This window comes from Mesoplodon densirostris, chromosome 11 (genome assembly GCF_025265405.1).
Source record: "Mesoplodon densirostris isolate mMesDen1 chromosome 11, mMesDen1 primary haplotype, whole genome shotgun sequence".
Classification (NCBI taxonomy): Eukaryota; Metazoa; Chordata; class Mammalia; order Artiodactyla; family Ziphiidae; genus Mesoplodon; species Mesoplodon densirostris.
In genome coordinates this window covers 56530434-56553169 of record NC_082671.1, presented here as the reverse complement: position 1 = coordinate 56553169, position 22736 = coordinate 56530434, and the positions used below count along the sequence as shown (strand labels likewise).

The 22736-nt window shown below is 38.9% G+C and overlaps 1 protein-coding gene across 5 annotated transcripts in view; it reads left to right on the top strand.

Annotated features, from left to right (window-relative positions):
* Position 1: 1 nt before the first annotated feature.
* PPHLN1 (periphilin 1) overlaps positions 2-22736 on the top strand; it is a 143671-nt gene continuing 120936 nt past the window's right edge. For 3 of the 5 annotated variants that reach the window (XM_060112250.1, XM_060112248.1, XM_060112245.1), the window contains exons 1-2: positions 2-109; positions 14124-14215. In XM_060112250.1, coding sequence (XP_059968233.1) covers positions 14144-14215 — 72 coding nt within the window. In that variant the 5' untranslated portion in view covers positions 2-109; positions 14124-14143. Of the gene's footprint in view, positions 110-385; positions 566-14123; positions 14216-22736 lie in introns of those variants that run through there. The other 2 variants (XM_060112247.1, XM_060112246.1) reach the window with 2 other exon arrangements.

The following is a 22736-nucleotide window of genomic DNA, read 5'->3' as shown; positions in this document are numbered from 1 at the left end:
TAGGGGCGGGCGCTTTGGTGACGTCTTTGCGCGCGCCGGAAGTGCCTCCCTGGGAGCGCTGCGCGAGTGGACGACTACGTTTACGGGGTCTCCCGGCGGCCCAGAGTCGGTGAGCGCGTTTTACCTTTCCGAGTGGACGGGGATGGGCACGGGCTGCTACACCGGGGAGAGGGGAGCGCACGGGCGGGCGGGCCTTTCCGCGGCGGAACCTGGAGTCTCCCGCTGCATTTGAATCGTGCACCGATTCTGCGCCTGCGGTTGAGGGTGGAGAGACGCAGCGGAGTTTGGAATAAAGTGTTGAGTCTGTTGATACAGGTTCGCTTCTCTTTAGCATCGTAATATGCAAAAAGAGGACTGAACTAGGTGACTTAAATGAGCCGAGGTCAGTTAGTAAGTCGGTAAATTTACTGAATGTGTTCGACATACCCAGTTCGGTTATAGGCACTTCAGGAGCTACAAAAAAGTGTAAAAGCGGCCCTTTTCTGGAGGATATCTCAGTCTCGTTGGGGAGACAAGGTCAACCTGGGGAGACTTGGATTCACAGAATGACTCATCCTGAATATTGGTATGGACACATGTTAACTTTCTTGGCACCTTTTTTCTTCCTGTAAATCTGTAATGGGCACACACTGCTTTTTCCCCAAGTGGCTGTAAACAGGCCCATCATTCCGACAGAAAAACCAGAAAATAATGCAAGGTAGTTTATACTTAACTTCTACCCACCAGCACACACAGACCAGGCCTCTAACCACTCCCTGGGAGCCTGCGTGCCAGCAGCCTGGAACTCAGAGCCTCTCCTGGAGCCCGCACAATCAATCCAGACTGAAGCCGATGTCTTCTAGAGAGACGGAAGTGCAATCCAGCCAGGGCGCAGCAGAATTTTGAGAGGCCCGAATGCCTCCGCGTCTACCAGGGGACCATTGGGACTAATTCTCTTGGCAAACTTGTGGCCAGCCAAAACTGCCATGCTTCACATCCCTGTTATCCTTGGTTACCGTCCAAGATGTAAGCCCCTTTGGTCTTCTATGCTACACCCCCATCCCCGTGCTGCTTTGTGCTCGCTCCCTCTGCCTTGATTTAGGCTTTCACTGCTTCTCCCTACTTTTCTTCCACATTTCACCCCCCAACACAACAACTGTGCTCTCTGAAACCTTTCTTCCTTGCTTAACAAACTTTTACTTATTCAGCCTCTTTATGGAAATTTTCTTACGTCTCCTGACCCTAACTAACACTTGTTTTTTCCCTCCAGCCCTTTCAATTGAGCCCTTTCTTTTGACACCTGCGTTTGTGGGTGGGTCATGGCTCTAGCCATATGGAACTGATTTCACTTTCTTAATGCTTTTTTCCTCATGCAGCGTCTTTGCAAAAGTTCATTGATTTTCCTGATTCCTACCCTACCTTTTTCTGGATAATTCCTATACCTGCTAAAGATCTCAGTTTAGTCAATTTCTCTGAGGGGTGTTCCCTGACTTCCCATAGACAGAATTAGGTACCCTTGCTGTGTGCTAAGTGCCCTCTACTTCCCTTTTAGTAGCACTTATAGGATGTATCCTGATTGCTTATCTCTTTGTCTTTGCTACTAAGCTAGGCTTTTGGGGAGGGACTGTATTTGTCTTGTTTACTTTTGTAGCTCCAGTGCCTAATAGGCAGTCAAGTATTTCTTGAATCATTGCAGTTGCTGCAGATACAGCCTCAGAAGTCAGGCGGTTGATGTCATCTCCTGACTTTAAAATGTAAAAATCTTTCAAAAGACGTCAGCTGCTACTCAGCTACTGCTGATTGTGGCTGTGTGACTGTGATCCCAGTGTTGCCAGAGTGTCCAGTTTTTTCAAGGAAAGTTGGAAATATAGTTTCTTAAAGGGTTATCTTCCAGTTTTTAAGTGTGGTCAATGGACTAAATTTTTATTAAAAAAAAAGAAACCTGGGCCAAACATAAGTCACACATGGCTTCGCAGTCACTGGTATGGAATCTTTCGTAAGTGTTGTAGGGTTCAGAAATGGGCTTTCTGGAGAATAATAGATTTTGAACTGGGCCTCTATGGATGTTTGGAAGTTGAGTGAGAGAACGGAAAGAGGTATTCCCGTTTGGGAAATAAGACAATTCCAGGGTAGTGTTTGTTACTTTGTGACACAGTGAGGAGGAAGGCATGAATGATCCTTTCCGAGAGAACAGAAGTTTAGGTGAGATGGTAGAAGGGGGCACGTAAAGGGCAGAGGTGTTGGGATTTGTTACAGTTAATTAATAAGAAACTATTTGGGTTCTTGATCAGGGAAACTTCAGATATGAATGACATATTAGCAAAGTTAATTGAGTATCCTTTTTTTTTTTTTTTTTTTTTTTTTTTTTTGCGGTTCACGGGCCTCTCACTGCTGTGGCCTCTCCCGTTGCGGAGCACAGGCTCCGGACGCGCAGGCTCAGCGGCCATGGCTCACGGGCCCAGCCGCTCCGCGGCATGTGGGATCCTCCCGGACCGGGGCATGAACCCATGTCCCCTGCATCGGCAGGCGGACTCTCAACCACTGTGCCACCAGGGAAGCCCTAACTATCCTTTTTTAAGGGTGAAGTGGAGGGTAAAAGACTGGAAGGAGGCTGACCACTAAAGACTGTAAACTCCATCCAGATGTGAAATGAGATGTAGATTTGAAAATATTACACATAAACTTTGCCTATTTGAGTAATTTCTGTTACTTGATCACTTATGATGAACAATCAAGAATCTACTAAGTATTTAATACTTACATAAAAGAAGTTTCCTTAAAGCAGTGAAAAGTCAAGTAACTTGTGAAACTACTAAAGAATGCAGTACTTTAACAGTACTAAGTTCTGTTGTTCATTATGAAGCAATCAGTGATCTCCTTTCCTCTAGCCTCTTCACCTTCAGTCCTTCCTGTATACTGCCAGGTTAATGTCATTTGGAATGACATTTTTTCCCCTCACCTTATTTCTAGGTTTAAAAGTCTACAGGGAGCTCCTCCTCTAGTTTTTCGCATTTTTTTTTTAGAATTTAGTTGACATGTATCTTTATTTTTTTTAAATTTATTTATTTTTGGCTGCGTTGGGTCTTCGTTGTTGCGTGGGCTTTCTCTAGTTGCAGTGAGCGGAGGCTACTCTTCGTTGTGGTGCGCGGGCTTCTCATTGTGGTGGCTTCTCTTGTTGCAGAGCATGGGCTTTAGGCACACGGGTTTCAGTAGTTGCAGCATGCAAGCTCAGTAGTTGTGGCACACGGGCTTAGTTGCTCCGCGGCATGTAGGATCTTCCCGGACCAGGGCTCGAACCCTTGTCTCCTGCATTGGCAGGAGGATTCTTAACCACTGCGCCACCAGGCAATTCCCTGTTTTTTTGCTTTGTTGTGCCATTCAATGCCCTTGAATTTTGTTTTCTCTGTCCTTGCCTGTTTGCTTTGTGAAGCAAGGTGATATGGTGGAAAGGGCTTGGTTTTTTAAAGTTATACAGGCCTGAGTCTGATTCCAGGCTCTATATGCCTCTGAGATTTAAGCTTTTCAGAGCCTCTGTGGTTTTTTTTCTGGAATGGGAGGGATAATATCTTCTTCAGGGGAGGAAATGAAAGCTTGTTGAATACTTATGCAGGCTCATTTCCCACTCCTTTGCAATGCCAATCTTCTGCCCTGGCCCTTTGTATCTTTCTCATGGACGTTTTATCTTCCCCAATTCCTTTCTGTTTTCTTGGATTCTACCATTGACTGTTGTTCATGCACATTCAAGCACTCTCTCAAGATTATATTTAAATTTTCTTGGCTTTTTTTTAAGTATCATTGCCTGCATTTATCTCTCCCTGGGCACTGAACAGTGATTAATTCCTGTGGATTCTTTATTTTGACCATTTTAATTGACATCTAATGTTATTTTATTTATTTATTTTTTTTGCGGTACCCGGGCCTCTCACTGTTGTGGCCTCTCCCGTTGCGGAGCACAGGCTCTGGACGCGCAGGCTCAGCGGCCATGGCTCACGGGCCCAGCCGCTCCGTGGCACGTGGGATCTTCCCGGACCGGGGCACGAACCCGTGTCCCCTGCATCGGCAGGCGGACTCTCAACCACTGCGGCACCAGGGAAGCCCCCAATGTTATTTTTTTTCTTCACAGACTTTAACTATATTCTAAAATTCATTTTTGTTTTAGATGTCTGGAATTTTAAACATTTCCAAGTAGAAGTAGTAGTATGTAATTTTTAGGTTCAAGTCGACACTTAAAAACTTCTTGTTTTAATTTAGGATATCAGAAATACGTTTACCTTGCTTTAACATCAATGGATCTCATCACAAGATAAGTTTAAGATTAAAAAAAAAATGCCCCAGGCAACTGTATAGGGATTTCAGAGAACAAGACCTAGGCATTAGTTTTATTTATTTATTTATCTATTTATTTATTTATTTTTTGCGGTATGTGGGCCTCTCACTGTTGTGGCCTCTCCCACTGCGGAGCGCAGGCTCAGCGGCCATGGCTCACAGGCCTAGCCGCTCCGCAGCATGTGGGATCTTCCCGGACCAGGGCCCGAATCTGTATCCCCTGCATCGGCAGGCAGACTCTCAACCACTGCGCCACCAGGGAAGCCCGGCATTAGTATTTTTTTTAAAGCTCTTTAGATGATTCTAATGTGCAGACAGGGTTGAGAATCACTGCTTTAGGTGCTAGAGCTAAAGGATTCTCAAGGGTACCTTTTGCTCAAAAATCAAGTGGCATCAGTGTCATGGGAAGTGTGATAGGAGCCATAATCTAATAGTGCTCGTTGGAAGTTTTCTGAGTAACCAAAAGGTACAAACTATTATTTAGGTTCTTCAGAATGGCTCATGTAGTGGTCATATGAATAATATATTTATTTGATCAATATTTAATAAGTACCTTTACTGTGCTAAGCAACAGGAGTATGAAAGGTACACATTGATTACCTTTGCAGTGGTGTTTAGATTGGGAGGGAGGAGAGGAAGGAAAGTAAATTGAATGTAATGTTATATAGCACTAGTATAGCAGGGCGCTTTAAGGGGCCCAAAGGTGGAACACTTTATTCTTTCTGGAGAACATAAGAAAAGTTTACATTTGAGCTGAATCCTGAAGGAAGAGTAGAGGGTGAAGGCAAATAAGTAGAAGAAAGATATTCTAGGCAGGAGAAAAGCATGCCATGATATGGTGGTGAGAAATAGTGGCACACTTGCAGAACAAGATGTAGTTTGTTATGTCTGGACGTTCTGGAGGCTGTTGGGGAATTGGTAGGAGGTGAAGCTGGAATGGTAGGAGCAAGGCCATAAATAAGCTTTTTCAAGTTTAGGCTGAGGCTTCATTCTTTAGGATATGGGGAATAACTGAGAGATTTTTAAATCAGGTGTCTTATCAGAATGAACACTCTGGCTACAGTTTGCTGAGTGGAAGAGGTGACATCAGAAGCAAGGAAACCAGTGTTTTACTGTTAGGGAGTCCAATGGCTAGATTAAGAGCATATGAACAAAGACAGTGGTAGCTGGGTTAGGGAAGTGGAGATACGTGTACCTTATATATTGAGGTGGTAGATATACCTGGGTTTAGTTACTTAGATATGAAGAGTTTGGGGTCTTGTGTGACTCAGGTTTCTGATTTGGGCCTTTGGGCATCTGATATAGTGTCATTGACCAAAATGGGGAAGACAGGAGATAAAGCAGTTTTCTGAGAAGTGTGAAGAGCTGTTCTGGCATATTGAGTTGGAGGTGCTGTGAGATATCCTATTGAAAGGAAGTGGAGATGTGGGAATCATTTATCCAGAGGGGGCATGTTACCAGCTTTAATAGATTTACTCCATGAATACTGAGCACATACATTGTGCAAATTATTCTAGGTGCTTAATATTAATCAGTGAACAATGTAGAGATCCCTTCTTTCATATAGTTCACATTCCTAGTAGCAAGGGACCAATAATATACATCAAAGTTATATAGTATCTTAGATGATTAGTGCTGTGAAAAAAATAGCAAGATTAAGGGGATCTGGTAGAAAAATGACATTAAGAAGACATTGGAGGTGACATTGAAGGGTTAACCATGCAGATACCTGGAGAAAAGCATCCTGGGTGGGCAATTGCCAGTGTGAAGGCCTGTGGCTCATCTAAAGCATGAGGTCAAAGGTGACCTAATTGCTAACCATGGTTTGCTATCAAAATAGTTACTGAATGAATATAAAGAGTGAAAGGAATGCATTTGGGAAGGAGGGAAAGCTATTTATCCTGAGTGTATTTAATACTGGAAGCTGGCTAGAGCAATGTGCAGAGTTTCTCTGTAGTCTAAGCTGCTACTATAACCTTTTAGATAAAATGAAAAACGGATCTTTCTCTGTTGCCTTGCCTGTGGATTCAAAGCGTGAACAGTTTGACAGAAGGATATTGCCTGTGACTTTCCAGTTTCTCAATTTCCAGGCTACTCTTACCGAGAATTCAAGTCCTCCCTGTCATCTTCGCCCTCAATTGAAGCTAACATGACAGTGGTTGGGTATCTCAGTGGAATGCTCTAAGAAAGCTTATTTCTTCCTGGACATAAATATACCATGATGGTATATTAAATGTACTCTGTTGAATATGGCATAAGAGAATAAGATTTTTATAATCTACGACCCGTTATTAGCAAACTTCTAAATGAAGCCTACATTCCCCACAGTGAATTCTAATTCTGTTCTCTGCTTAATTGTCATGTAGAGGGGTCCTTCCATTTTTCAGTTGTATTCAGTTTTCATACGGTGTTGGATCAGAGAACTTTACTGGAGCACTTCTGATACTCCCCTAATGGGAGGAGATTAGTGAAGTGATAACAGGGTAAGTAACATGATCACTTCACTGGGAGTCAGAGCACCTTAGTTTAAATTTAGCTGACTGGCTTCAGTTGCAGAACGGGTCAATAGCCTAAATCTGGATAATGTCATAAACATGTGCCGCTAATCAGAAGGTTGCTGTACTCATCAGTTATTTTATTTATTTATTTATTTATTTATTTATTTATTTATTTATTTATTTAACATCTTTATTGGAGTATAATTGCTTTACAATGTTGTGTTAGTTTCTGCTTTATAACAAAGTGAATCAGTTATACATATACATATGTTCCCATATCTCTTCCCTCTTGTGTCTCCCTCCCTCCCACCCTCCCTATCCCACCCCTCTAGGTGGTCACAAAGCATCGAGCTGATCTCCCTGTGCTATGCGGCTGCTTCCCACTAGCTATCTATTTTACATTTGGTAGTGTATATATGTCCATGCCACTTTCTCACTTTGTCACAGGTTACCCTTCCCCTTCCCCGTATCCTCAAGTCCATTCTCTAGTAGGTCTGTGTCTTTATTCCCGTCTTACCCCTAGGTTCTTCATGACATTTTCTTTCTTTCTTAGATTCCATATATATGTGTTAGCATACGGTATTTGTCTTTCTCTTTCTGACTTACTTCACTCTGTATGACAGACTCTAGGTCCATCCACCTCACTACAAATAACTCAATTTGGTTTCTTTTTATGGCTGAGTAATATTCCATTGTATATATGTGCCACATCTTCTTTATCCATTCATCCGATGTTAGACACTTAGGTTGCTTCCCTGTCCTGGCTATTGTAAATAGAGCTGCAATGAACATTTTGGTACATGACTCTTTTTGAATTATGGTTTTCTCAGGGTATATGCCCAGTAGTGGGATTTCTGGGTCATATGGTACTTCTATTTTTAGTTTTTTAAGGAACCTCCATACTGTTCTGCATAGTGGCTGTACCAATTCACATTCCCACCAGCAGTGCAAGAGTGTTCCCTTTTCTCCACACCCTCTCCAGCATTTATTGTTTCTAGATTTTTTGATGATGGCCATTCTCATCAGTTATTTTAAAATCCTTTGAAAGTTGCAAAAAGGATTCTTTGAATTCAAGGTGATATTAGCATATTCTTCCCTTATTATCCTATAGTACCTTTGTTATATCCTCCTGCTCTAATACTTTTTCCCTTTTCTGTTGTTTTAATTAAAGATCTGGCTTAAAGCCAATCTTCTTTACAGCCCAATGTTCTTTCTTTTGTATGTAATCATCAAACTGTGTCTTCTGTTTTGTTTTACTAACAGTACAGGGTTGCATATGGAATCGTCTATTTATGTTACTGCCTTCCCCAATTATATAGGCTTCTTTTTTTAAAATTAATTTTTATTGGAGTATAGTTGCTTTACAATGCTGTGTTAGTTTCTACTATACAGCAAAGTGAATCAGCTATACGTATACATATATCCCCTCCTTTTTGGATTTCCTTCCCATTTAGGTCACCACAGAGCATTGAATAGAGTTCCCTGTGCTGTACAGTAGGTTCCCATTAGTTATCTATTTAATACATAGTATCAGTAGTGTATATATTTCAATCCCAATCTCCCAATTCATCTCACACCCCCCTTCCCCCTTGGTAGTCTAGGTTTCTTTCTTTTTCTTTCTTTTTTTTTTTTTTGCGATACGCGGGCCTCTCACTGTTGTGGCCTCTCCCATTGCGGGGCACAGGCTTCGGACGCGCAGGCTTAGCGGCCATGGTTCACGGGCCCATCCTCTCCGCGGCATGTGGGATCTTCCCGGACCGGGGCACGAACCCGTATCCCCTGCATCGGCAGGCGGATTCTCAACCACTGCACCACCAGGGAAGCCCTAGGTTTCTTAAGGATAAAAGAAGTTTAATAATTTGGCATGGGCCTCACCAGTGGTGTTTGATTTTTTGCAGTGTTTTCTACTAGTAGGTGCTAATTATTTTGCTATACCAGCTCTATTTAATTTCACCATTACATTGTATTCTACTATTTTTATGTTCTTATTCTGAAAATACACAGTAATTTGGATAAAATAAAGCATTATATTCTGATATTGCTGTTTTGTAAAAGCAATAGGTATGGTAAGAGTACATTTAAAAACTGAATACCTGCAGATTCTGTAAAGATATTAATATTTCAGTATACTCACTGGTAAGAGGTAACTTAAAAATGAAATAATTGATTATAAGAGATTACTTTATAGCCTAATATTTCTATTTAATCATTGTAATATAGACATGTAAGCAATTTACTTGTTATTTGTAAAGCAAACTAACTTCCTTTTATAAAATTATTCCTATATTTACAGTAATTGAAGTTTTAAATTAAGATCTTTAAAAATTGTCAACTTTTTAAGGTAAAGAAAATTTACCTTATTTACTAAAGATTTTGCTTGAAACTGTGATTTCTGTAACTCCAGGTAAGGTGAATACTCCATTGGGGCATCATCAGGTATGAAGTCAAATATGCAAAGTTGTCATAGGATTAACTATAGGAATTGAAATTTTGGTAACAGTAGTGTAATATCTTGCTGTTTTGTGGATGCTCTCTGTTTCTAGTAGAAATTAAGTTCAAAATACAGATTGATGCCTTACAGAAGTGATTGTTACATTCAGCAAAGTCAGCTGGGAGTTTGATGCCAGATAAACTCACGTTAAAAAATTTTTTTTTAATTGTGGTAAACTGTACATAAAATTTTCCTTTTTAACCGTTTAAGCATACAGTTCAATGGTGTTAAGTATTTACATTCACACTGTTGTGCAACCATCACCACCACCCAGTGCTTTTCATCTTCCCAAACTGAAACAACATACCTATTAAACAATGACTCCCCATCAGATAAATTTGCTTTTATTTAGGTTTTTTTCTCTGTCTCTGGATTTTAACTCTGATTCATTTGCTTACATTTAGCTCTTCCACAACTGAATTTAATTGGTCTCTTGTCTCTTGATGATGTATATTCTAGACGGTGCTATTTTGACTTTCTGTATGATTATGTTTCTGTTTTTTGCCTTGTTCTAGTTGCTTTGTTTCCAGTTGATAGGTTTTCATCAAAATTAAATACTTTTACTTTCTTTGCTGCTTTTTTTTAGCTTCTGTAAGCTGTGGATTTATTAATTAAAGTAGAAATACTGTGAGGTAATTGCAAATAAGATTTTTGTTATTTGTCTTCCAAACTGCCAAGCAGAAAAAGGCAACGAGATCAGGAGTGACCTATAAATTTAAGTCTTATAAAAAAAAACCCTATAAATACAGTCTTATTTCTGCACTCAGCTAGTGAGGCACTTCTCAAAATTTCTATAAAGCAATTAGGTGACCCTAGTCTTCCTAGTAGACCCACTCCTCTATCCTTTGAATTTCATGTAAAGTGGTAGGTAGGGCTACAGCCTTGAGTAGATTTGAAGTCACTTTTTTTAAAATGTAAGAATTTGACATATTTGGAATTTCCATCATTAATCGTACATGCCCTTTTTTAAAAAAATTTTACCTAAGCCTGCTCAGTGTACTTTGTATATTTTAAGAGAAAGTCATTAAAAGTTCTCCATCAAACTTATACCTAATAAGTTTGGTGTTCTTTGATGAGTCAATGATTACTGGCTTGATATTGGGATTACTTTTGAACATGGGACCATTTATTGCCAATATAAAACTGTAGGGTTTTCCAGACTGAGGATGCCAGATTTTCTTTCAATATGTGAGGTATTTTAAAGCTAGTGTTTTTAATATTCTAGGTAAAAATGACTTAAACATCTAGTGCAGTCCTTTCAGAGAAGGGATAAGAGTTATGCCCTGTCCAGCTCTCAACTGGCTAAGTTAGGACTAGAAGTCTTCTTGATGTAATTTTGTTGTTCTTACGAAACTTAAGTGGCCTCTGGTGGTCAAAATAATATCTTCTATTTTCAAAGGTGTGTTTGAAGGGAGTCTTGCTTATTAAGGCGCATAATTTTTTATTTTGAGAGTTTTATTTATACAAATAATGAAGATTTAGTTATTTTTCTCCATTCATACATACAGACACAAATCCTTATGTCTGTATTTTCCCGCCCACCTACAGGAGATTGTTGAAAACTTTAAATTTGATTCCTGAAAAGACTCAAGTAAGTAGTATAGTAATTATTCATACATTCTTTGTGGGCAGCCAGTAGATTTCAGTATTTTATTGCTGTATCTAGTTAAGAAACTATATAGGATTTCTTTAGAATTCTTGGAGTTTATTTTTGTTTCTCATTAATTACAAAATCTTACTTTTCCTTATGTTCTCCTTTAGTTCATTAATTTATAGTCATAATTTTTGCCATCAATTGACACATTATGCCTATTGAATGATTTTCAGGACCTTTAAAAACAGTTTCTTATTTTTATAATAGATAATAAGATGTATAAAACATGCAGTGAAAATATTTACCCTCGTATATTCCAGCCACCCCATTTTTCCCAGACGCAGGCACGGTTATGTTCTCTTGCTTATGCTCCCAGAAGTGGTCTGTGCAAAAGCATATATGTATTCATATCTTGCCTTTTTACTTCCAGAGTGTCAGCATACTCTACATGTTAGACTGCCCTTTGCTCTTTTTTACCTAGCAGTGTATCTTGGCAGTCTTTCTATATTGTTATATATGGGATTATTTTTCTTTGAAATGGTTTGCATAGAATTCCTTTATATGAATGTACAGCACTGTATTTAACCTGTACCATCCTGAGGGACATTTTAGGTTGCTTTCAGTCTTTGCCATGCACATGTACAAGTATACGTAGAAGTGGAATTGCCAGGTCAAAGCATATGTGCATTTAACATTTTCAATAGATATTGTCAAATTGTTCCCAGTCTATTCCAAATTATACTTCCTCCATTAATTATTAGTGTTGCTTTCCTTACTCTCATCAAAACAGTTTGCTTTCTTCAGAGTTTTGGGTACTCCATTATAGTTTTAGTTTTCATCTTCTTTATTTTGAAGAAAGGTGGGCATCTTTTCAAAAGATTGAGCCATTGTGTTTCCTTTTTTGTAAACTGTCTTCATATCATATGTCAATTTTTCTTTTGGGTTGTTGATTTTTTCCTGTGATTTGATTTCAGTTTGTTGCTGTTACTATTTCTGTGTACTGTATCTTAAGTAGTATAAAACTTAACTCATTCTTTAGACTGAAACCCTTTTACTGAAACCTGGATTCAGTAAAGGTAGGTGAGAAGAAGCAATGTTGACTATTTCTTTTCCATGTTGACTATTTCTTTTCCTTTTAAGCTTCCATCAGTTCTTCTACCTAAAAGACTGGTTACTTTGAAATAACACTGTTAATGATGTCTGATTGTAGAGTTAGAATTCAGGTTAATGTATGCATAATGTTAAAAGCTAATTTGTAATTTAAATTAACATTTCCCTAGGCATCTTTGGTTAGTTAGTTCATTTTATTTGGTCTGATTGTATTAGAAAATATTATAGGTTTGTTTGTACAGAGAAAATTAAGATTGATTTTACTATGATAGCATTAAAAAATATTGCTCTCATCTTCCAGTCTTTGTTTTTTCCTTAGCCTAAACTAACCTAAACTATTACAGTTCTATGCTGCCAAAATGGAGTGTCTATTTCTTTTTCTCCCACCTTAGTATTACATCAGAAAGAACCACCAAAAATCTCTTGACATATGGCTTCTCTGAAATATTTTTTATCTTCACTCATCTGTGGACTATGTATGTGCACTTGTTGCCTTATTTTCTATGTACTAAAAGGCCATAACTTGGTACCTGTTCCATTTTCACTTCTCGCTCATGATCATCCTTCTACACATCAGGATGGTTCACAGTTCTAACCTGCTCCATGATTACTTCACCCTCTCCCAGTTCTGCCCTGTTAACCATTTGTCATCTACTCCAGGGCTTGTCAAGCTATTCCCTGTGGGCCACCTGCCTGGTTTGGTAAATAAAATGTTTTGGGAACACGGCCACACCCATACATTTATATATATTGCCTATGACTGCTGTCATTTATACTACCAGAATTGAGTAGTCGTGACAGAGACCTGTGATCTGCAGGGCCAAAAATATTTGTCTGGTCCGTTAAAAAAACATTTGCCAACCCCTCAATTACTGTATCACCATTTCATGTAAATGACCTTTGGGCTGTTTCCTGTACCCTATTCTCATCTTCTGTCTTATTTGCCTTGTTTACCTGTTCACAGATGCTCTTTCATCTGGACTCTGTAACGCACTGCGTTAGCCCTCTACCCAGAAAATGTCAGCTGTCCGTCAAAGTAGGAAGCCTCTCTCTGCATCCCAAATGGGAAAAATGCCGACAGAGCTTTTAATTTCAAAATTTATGAAGGTGCCTCTGCATTAAAATAAGATTATAATATTAAAAACAAAATCAAGAGTGGTTTGTCTCAGGGTTTGTTGGGTGTGTTTTGTGGGTTTTTTTTTCCTATTTATTTATTTATTTTGGCTGCGTTGGGTCTTTGTTGCTGCGTGCGGGCTTTCTCTAGTTGTGTTGAGTGGGGCTACTCCTCGTTGTGGTGCGCGGCCTCATTGCGGTGGCTTCTCTTGTTGCGGAGCACAGGCTCTAGGTGCGTGGGCTTCAGTAGTTGTGGCATGTGGGCTCAGTAGTTGCAGCACGTGGGCCCTAGAGCGCAGGCTCAGTAGTTGCGGAGCTTGGGCTCTGGGGCACGCTGGCTTCAGTAGTTGTGGCTCGCGGGCTCTAGATCGCAGGCTTAGTAGTTGTGATGCATGGGCTTAGTTGCTCTGTGGTGTGTGGGATCTTCCCGGACCAGAGCTTGAACTCATGTCTCCTGCATTGGCAAGTGGATTCTCAACCACTGCGCCACCAGGGAAGTCCTGTTGAGTGTGTTTTTACAGGATTGTTTATTTAGTATTTTTTTCAGTTAAAACCACATCATTGGACTTAGAGAGACAGTAAGCTCCAAGGATGTAGAAAAGCTGAAACTACTGTTGTACACACCATCCAGCTTTGCTTATTAGCCTTTTACACTGTTCATTAAAATGAATCTTTTCTGATTTTTACTCTGTGAGAATGAAAAATCTGTGGTCTTATGGATCTTCCCACAGTTGATGAGAATAAGGTCTTTGAAGCTTTTAAATACACTTGGAAATAGAAGGAAGGTGGGGCTTTCTATTACATTTTTTTTTAAAGAAAATTTCAAATTGTTTTGAAGAATTGCCATAATCATTGTTTTTTCCTTTTGGTCACTTACATTTTTTTTTCCCTTAAGTATCTCTGGAAAATATCTGTATTAGAATGTAATCATTTACTTTTTCCTTTTCTTCTTTACTATTTCATAGTAACATAAAACCCATTATTCTTTGATTTCTTTTTTTTTATTCTTTAGTGGCTTACAGAAGAGATGAAATGTGGTCTGAGGGACGATATGACTATGAAAGACCTCCAAGAGAAAGAGTACCTCCTCGAAGTCACCCCAGTGTAAGTTGTTCTTACCTGTAGAATAATTCAGAACCAAGTGTCCAAGTGAATTTTGTCTACCAAAAGCTAGTTGAAATGTACATAGATCAAGCTTATCTTTTAAAAGTCAAAAGTTTGAAAATGAAAGGCAACATTTTATTTATGTAGAAAATCTGTATTTTATATTTCTTGCTTAAATTTCTAAAAGGGAGGATTTATACTTAATTTGTGAAGAAAATTTGAGGTTTGATAAAGCGCAGACCATCAGTTAACAAAGAAATATTTGAGCACCTGCTCCTACTATTATTGGCTGTTACCTGTTTTTCTGTATTCCTAAAAATGTTTGCAAATTGGATATGTGAAATTCTAAAGTAGGAGGAGGTAGGCAGTTTCTGCTTTGCTGTTCTACTGCTTGTCTCTTTGTTGCTCTGGGAATTGGTAATTTTGAACCAGTCCTTTTCTTTTCTAAAGGAGCTTGCTGTTTTGCTTATTATTGTATTCCCAGCACTGTGTTTAGTACCTGACACATAGTAGGAGCTCACTGTCTATTAAATGTGTGTATGCTCTCTTTCTCTCCTCAGAATCCTCTATAGAGACCCAAGGGAGGGTTTGGGTAAGGTCAAGAAGCTGTCAATCTTATTAAACTTTTGCTTAGGCCCATTCTAAGCACCAAGGGATTGGGCTCATGGTGATGGTATATGGGTATATTATGGATTCATTATATGCTATCAAAGGGCACAAATATTAGTTTATATGTTAGTTATTTTTTGTATATTTTGTAAGTAAATCCTACAACCCACTTAAGTGGGTGATATAATCTTCATGGTTGTCATTTGGCCTAGGTTACAGCTTAGCTTGGGGTTGATCTAAAATGAATTAAGATGGAAAAAATGAAGAAGCCTCCCATATTTCAGAAGGGGCAGACAATTATTACAAAATGTCATTTCTTTCCAGGTTAATTAATAGTCTTGATGTTTCTAATCAAAATCTCAATTTAAAAATTTTTGCAGCTTGATAGGATTATTTTATAGTTTACCTAGAACAAACAAGTGATAGACAAACAAGGTGTAGGACTAACACAGGGATGGGAAAAGGGATGAATTTTTTTTAAATTATTTTTTTAGGTCCCTTACCCTCCCATGGATATATCCCATTAGAAATTTGGGATACTTAAAAGAATTTTCTGTGTGGTTATGCCATTAACTGAATATATAGTTGGGTTTGTTTTACCTTTTTTTAAAAAAATTTATTTATTTATTTGTTTTTATTTTTGGCTGTATTGGGTCTTCATTGCTGTGTACGGGCTTTTTCTAGTTGCAGCGAGCGGGGGCTACTCTTCGTTGAGTTGCACGGGCTTCTCATTGTCGTGGCTTTTCTTGTTGCAGAGCACGGTCTCTGGGCACGCAGGCTTCAGTAGTTGTGGCACCTGGGCTCAAGTGGCTCACGGACTCTAGAGCGCAGGCTCAGTAGTTGTGGTGCACGGGCTTAGTTGCTCTGCAACATGTGCGATCTTCCTGGGCCAGGGATCGAACCTGTGTCCCCTGCATTGGCAGGCCAATTCTTAACCACTGCCCCACCAGGGAAGCCGTACTTTGTTTTTGATTTTGGGGGTTTGCCTTTTTTTTTTCTTTTCTAATTAGGTTTTTTTTTTAATGTAACACTTTTACATGGCTTCAAATTATAAAATAAGGTAATTTAGAGAGGGGATGACTTACTTTAAATGGAAATTTACTGTAACTATCTATTTAACTTGTACCTACTTACTGTAAGTGAGGTATATATCAGCTTCCTAATCTTCAAAACAATTCTGAGTGTTGAATGGTACATTTTTAGAATGTAGTAGAGTGTTTTAGAAGCCTTAAAATGTAGACAGAAATTTATATACAGAAATATAATTTCAGAGAACAATGGGAAATACTCATGATAAAATCATGGGGAAAGTTATGATGTAAAACTTTTAAGACACCATTCTTCATTATGTGTGCATGCTGTGTTATATGATAGAACACACTGCAGTGGGAGTTGGCTTAAAGAGCTGTTAAAACTGGAAGCTGAGGGACCTGCCCAGAGGCTATTGCTTATCAAGGAAGCTTAAATATGCTGGGGGAGGAGTGAGTTTTAAGATGGGAATAATCAATTTATCAGTGTCATAAAGACCAATAAGTAGGGCCCTCTCTATCTCTAGTAAGGTCATTGTCTGTGTGAGAATGGATTTGAGAAAGCTCATATCTAACAGCCTTTATTTTTCTCTCAAGTAAGAGGTGGCAAGATCATCTATTGAAAGTGGAGGAGATTAGAGGGAGACTTGAGGCCATCGAAGTTTGGCGTAGCCATTGTAGGTATCTCCTGACTAGAGATGTTTAAAAAGACTTGCTGAGGGGCTGTGAGCTTATGTACCTTAAATTTTATAGGGGCACCAATCTGCAGGATTGTGTACTTTATTATCTAAGTAGCCCAGGTTGGGAGTAGAGAAAGCAAGTTGTATTGATTTAAGATTCCAAGATGTATGGTGGATCCAGGGAGATAAGAGTATTGAAGAATTATTGAGGCGATATGTGGAATGGGCTGATTAGGAAAGGGAATAAGGCTATGAGATGGACAATGGATTGAAAGAAGTAGGGGGTTGAGGGACAGGGAAGGCTTAATGAGGTTGAAGACCAGGGTATGGTGGAAAGATAAGCAATCAGTATTTTGGAATGTAGAGTTTCCAAGATGGAACAGTTCTGGGTGACTGAAGTTCAGTATATGGTGGTGGGAATGAGGGTGGGTGAAGGTTATTGGAGCTGAGGTCAACAAAACTTTGAGGTTAGATTTTGGATCAATAATCTAGATTAGGGGCTCTCAGTCCTCACTGTACATTACCTAGAGGGCTCTTAAATACCAGTGAATGGGCCCTAGATAATTAAGTCATAATCTCTGTGGATAAGATCTGGACAATAGTGTTGTTTAAAAGTTCATCAGGTGATTCCTGTATGCAGAGTTAAGAAAGTCAGATTGTAGCTGAACACTGAAGTTGCTGATGATGACAGTTGAGGTAAAGATGACAGGTGAGGGAAGTCCTCAATGAATGAGGATATTGGAGTAAAATTTAAACAAACCCAAATGTTTGCATTTTATACCTTTTGTGTGTGTGTAAAAGTGAAACAGAGGCATTTTTCCTTTGTAAAATAATTTCATCAGTGGTAAGCAGATAGGGAGGTATGTTTTTACCACAAGTGCCCTTAAAATCAGACTAGATGTACTCAACTGTAAGTGCCTAAAGGTAAATCTCACTTCCTTAAGTTCTGTGGCTGCTAGGTTTCTCCTAGATGGGGAGGAGCCCAGACTGCTTTTCTCCTTCTGGAGCATGGAATGTGCCCAGAACTTGTCCAAGTTCATTCCTCTGGTCTTTCTTCTTTTAATTCCATTAGATTGGTCTCTCCAACACCCCCCCGCAATCAACTTCTGTTACTTTATAAATCCTTCTGTATTCCCACATCCCCCCTCCACAAGACTCAAGACACTACATTTTTTTCTGGTGAACTTGGTCTTGTTATGGTTAGTCATTTAAAGCCTTCCTTTCCTCTCGATATGTTATACCCCTTTGATGGCTCTTGGAAAATTATCCCTTTGCTTTTTACGTTATACCTACATTTTACTTAAAAAAGCATAGGTTCTTAACCTTTTCTGTGCCATGATCCCTTTAGCAGTGTTGTGAAACCTATGGATCTCTTCCTAGAATAGCATTTTGTTTTGTTTTGTTTTTTCCGTATGCGGGCCTCTCACTGTTGTGGCCTCTCCTGTTGCGGAGCACAGGCTCCGGACGCGCAGGCTCAGCGGCCATGGCCCACGGGCCCAGCTGCTCCGCGGCATGTGGGATCCTCCCGGACCGGGGCACGAACCCGTGTCCCCTGCATCGGCAGGCGGACTCTCAACCACTGCGCCACCAGGGAAGCCCTAGAATAGCATTTTTAAAACTATAAAATAAAATACGCAGAATTAAAGGAGACCACTTATATTTGAATATAATTATAAAACTATTAGAAACCAAATTTGTGATATAGTAATATATACTTCTTTTAGTAGGTCATTAGATACCAAGCAAGAACTAGTGGTTGGGTTTTCATTGCTGTGTTTTCAAAGGAGTGATGAGTGTAAATGATACTTTGAGGTATCTGCAACAGCTATAACATGAACATAAAAATATCTGTGATTTCTGTTAATGGTGAAGCCACAGATACTGCTTTTGCTGTTGTGTTGTTTGTTGCCTACTTTTAGGTGAAAAAGTAATTTTTTATTCACATCTGATTTCATGGACCGACAGAATTCTTGGGTTAAAGTGTTTAAGTGACACTGGAACTAGAAATGTAAATCACTAAAGTTGTAATTCTGACTTTGCATCTAATAAAAACATAATTAAAAGTTTTAAAATACTTGCTTACAAAGCAGAGATCATCTAATGTTATTTTAAAAAGTATATTGGTGTATGATATTGATATGTACAAGAATGTTCCCAAGCAGCATTATTCATAAGAACTCCAAACTGGCAACAATCCAAGTGTCCAACAGCATGGATAAATTAATTGTGCAGTTACACAGCAATGAGAAAGAATGGACTGTTGCCATATGCAGCAACATGTGTGACCCTCACAAACAAAACTGGAAGAAAGAAGAGTGTGTCCTGTATGATGCCTTTTATACAAAGTTTCAAAACAGGCAGAACTAGCCAGGAAAGAGGTTACTTTTGGGAGACAGAGGTAGTGACTGGGAAAGAGCACAGGAAGACTTTTGCCATGCTAGGAGTGTTCAGTTTCTTGATCTGGGTGGTAGTTACACAGTGTGATTACCTTGTGAAAATTTATCCAGAAATACATTTACGGTTTGTACACTTTTATGTGGCTGTCATACCTAAATAAAACTTTACCTAAAATTTTGAAAGGACAGAATATATATTTTTTTCTAAATGTAAAACTTTAGCCAATCCTTCATAAAGTGAAAACCCATTCTCATTAGTGTCTGGGATAGACAAAGTTAATGTTCTATTTTATTTTCTATGTTTGGTTTCTGTTCTCTAACAACAAATGATTTTACTGCATTTCTCTTTTTTTTTTCTTACTGTTCCCTTTGTCCCATTCATTCCCAATTCTGATACATCAGAAATGTGTTTGACAGGGAGATCAGCTCGGTGCTTTGTGACCGCCTGGAGGGGTGGGATGGGGAGGGTGGGAGGGAGGGAGATGCATGAGGGAAGGGATGTGGGAACAGATGTATATGTATGACTGATTCACTTTGTTATAAAGCAGAAACTAATTTTAAAAAATAGAGGAAAAAATAATAAAAAAATAATTAAAAAAAAAGAAATGTGTTTGAGAAACTATTGCTATGACATAAAGTATGACATTAAATAGGGACTCTAGAAGGTACCTACTACACTAGTATGACCTCAGTTATAAAGCAACTATTTTGTGAGCTTCTAGCTTTGATAAACCTGGAAGGCAATTGGATACATGTATTTTGGTGCTGATGTTAAATTACACTTAATTTGAGTATTGGAAAGCTTATCCTCAATGTACAACTTGACAAATACATCAATTATTATTTTAGCACTTTAGAGCATTTAAAAATTACTTCTGTATCAATAATAAGTTACTTTTAAGGTGCTTCACATAAATTTTTATTTAGTCTTAAACTTGGGTAGATAAATAGGAGACTTAAACCCAAAGAAGTATACTACACAGAATCTGCATGTAAACATACACATTCCTTTGTTGGGAGGACATTGATTATCACAGAACATCTACATTTAACTTCTAGATGTCTGTAAGGCCTTTACTTTTTTTTTTTTTGAGGTACGTGGGCCTCTCACTGTTGTGGCCTCTTCCGTTGCGGAGCACAGGCTCCGGACGCGCAGGCTCAGTGGCCATGGCTCACGGGCCCAGGCGCTCCGCGGCATGTGGGATCTTCCCGGACCGGGGCACGAACCCGTGTCCCCCGCATCGGCAGGCGGACTCTCAACCACTGCGCCACCAGGGAAGCCCAAGGCCTTTACTTTTAATTTTTTTATTTTATTTTTAAAAATATTTATTTATTTATTTGGCTGTGCCAGTATAAATAAAGTTGCAGCATGCAGGATCTTTAGTTGCGGCGTCTTTAGTTGCGGCATGCAGGATCTTTAATTGCGGCACACAGGATTTAGTTCCCTGACGAGGGATTGAACCCGGGTGCCCTGCGTTGGGAACGTAGAGTCTCAACTACAGGACTGCCAGGGAAGTCCCTGTAAGGTCTTTATTTTTAAAATCATGCTTTCTACTTTTTAATCTGTAATTTCTGTGAGCTTGGTTATATGATTTTGTAGCCTTTTTCAAGTTTTGTGACAATGGCTTTTAGATACCAGTAAATTTCCAGTTGTGGAAGTCCGCCTTGTTAGCCTGATAGGGAACAGATAGGTAATGTGGAACATTTTAATGAAGTTGCAGCATAAAATGTCCATTTTCCATTGGCTTATTTCAGATTTTTAGAGATGGTAAAGTTTGGAAACTAGGATCAAAACGCTAGCAGCTTATATTTGGGGCACTGTAATGTAACTGGGACTGAAGCAGTCCTGTCTGCTTCTACCTGCCTTCTTCTTCTGTTCCTTTAACAAATGCATATTAAGTAAAAGATTTTCTAATCTTGGTAGCAGTGAGAATTGTAAAGACTGAGGGTAGTGATGAGCAGCAACATTTAAAAAAAATTTTATGTTTTGGGAGTTCCCTGGCGATCCAGTGGTTAGGACTCGGAGCTTTCACTACCATGGCCCGGGTTCAAACCCTGGTCGGGAAACTAAGATCCCGCACGCCGTGTTGTGCGGCCAAAAAAAAAATTTTTTTTTTAAATTTTTCTGTCACATATAATTAGTTTTGAGTTACATAATTAGGTTTTATAATTAAGTAATTACATAACAATATTTATTTCCTTGGGTTAGTTGAATGTTTCTACTGTTCTCGTCATTTGTTATTTCCCTCCTGGAGACTCTAGCCAATCAGAAATCAATTTTTTAGCGAATTCAGAACATGAGTTTGTTAATTTCTAAGGCCTTATAGGTAATATATGGGACATATATTTGTTCCATATATTCTCATATTTAAATGTACCCAAGATAAAAACAGACATCTGTTTTTAATCCAACTTGAAATAAATAATCAAGTCTACTTCATTTAGCAGTTCAGTTATATACATATTCCAGATACTATTGCTTAAAATATATTAATGTGGAAATATTCCTTTTCTTCCCACTCTTATTTCATGAAACACTTTTATTAAAAGTGTGCACATGCATAATTTAATTCTTTTTATGCCCCGCATTTTATTGTTTTATCTAGTCAGCGTTCCTGTACGTTTACCCATGTAAATAAAACTTTTTTCAGTATTTTATTATGAAAGTTTTCAAACCTACAGCAAAGTTGAATTTTATAGTGAACATCCATTTACTCATCATTTAGATTCAACTGTTAACATTTTACTGAACTTGTTCTATCATGTCTTTATCCATCTGTCTGTCCTTTCTGCATACACTTAATCCATCAAATTTTGGGGATGCATTTCAAAGTAAACTGTGGACAACAGTACACTTTACATTACCTACCTAAACATGCATATCATTACCTAAAGTGCAATGTTTTTTTTTACAGTTTACTTGAAATGTGAAAATTACATATGTGAAATACAAAATCTTAAGTGTTCACTTGCTGAGTTTTGATTTAATAATGTTCCTTTGTGTAGAGCTGCCCTAAGAGGTGTTTAATTTTTTTGGCTGACAGAATTGCATGAACTTAACTTTCTTTTTGTTGTCACTGTTTCCAGAGAGATTTGATCAATTCTTGGCTACATTCTGTAATATGTCCTAATTTTCTTTTTTTTTTTTTTAATTATTTCATTTATTTTTGGCTGCATTGGGTCTTTGTTGCTATGTGTGGGCTTTCTCTAGTTGTGGCGAGCAGGGGCTACTCTTCGTTGTGGTGCACAGCCTTCTCATTGTGGTGGCTTCTCTTGTGGAGCACGGGCTCTAGGCACGCAAGCTTCAGTAGTTGTGGCACGTGGGCTCAGTAGTTGTGGTTCGCGGGCTCTAGAGCGCAGGCTCAGTAGTTGTGGCACACGGGCTTATTTGCTCCACGGCATGTGGGATCTTCTCGGACCAGGGCTTGAACCCGTGTCCCCTGCATTGGCAGGTGGATTCTTAACCACTGCGCCACCAGGGAAGTCCTGTCCTAATTTTCTAGGGCAGTTCCAGTTTCAGATATTTGACCCATTATTCCCGAAAGCCATTAAAATGACCCAGAAAAATTAATATTTCACTGAAAATTCAGTGAGTGAATTAAACCAATAAGTGCTACAATACAGAGACATGTCATAAAACTTGAGGGATCAGAGTGAGGAAACCTCAGGCTTTTGAAAGCAGAAGTCCACCAGCCTAGTGGGTAATCAAATTTTTTAGTTAGGTGTGGTACTTTTCTAGTAAAAAGCATGTGATGCCAACAGGAGCGTAAAATTGAGATAGCAAAGTGGAATGTATATTATGTATGTG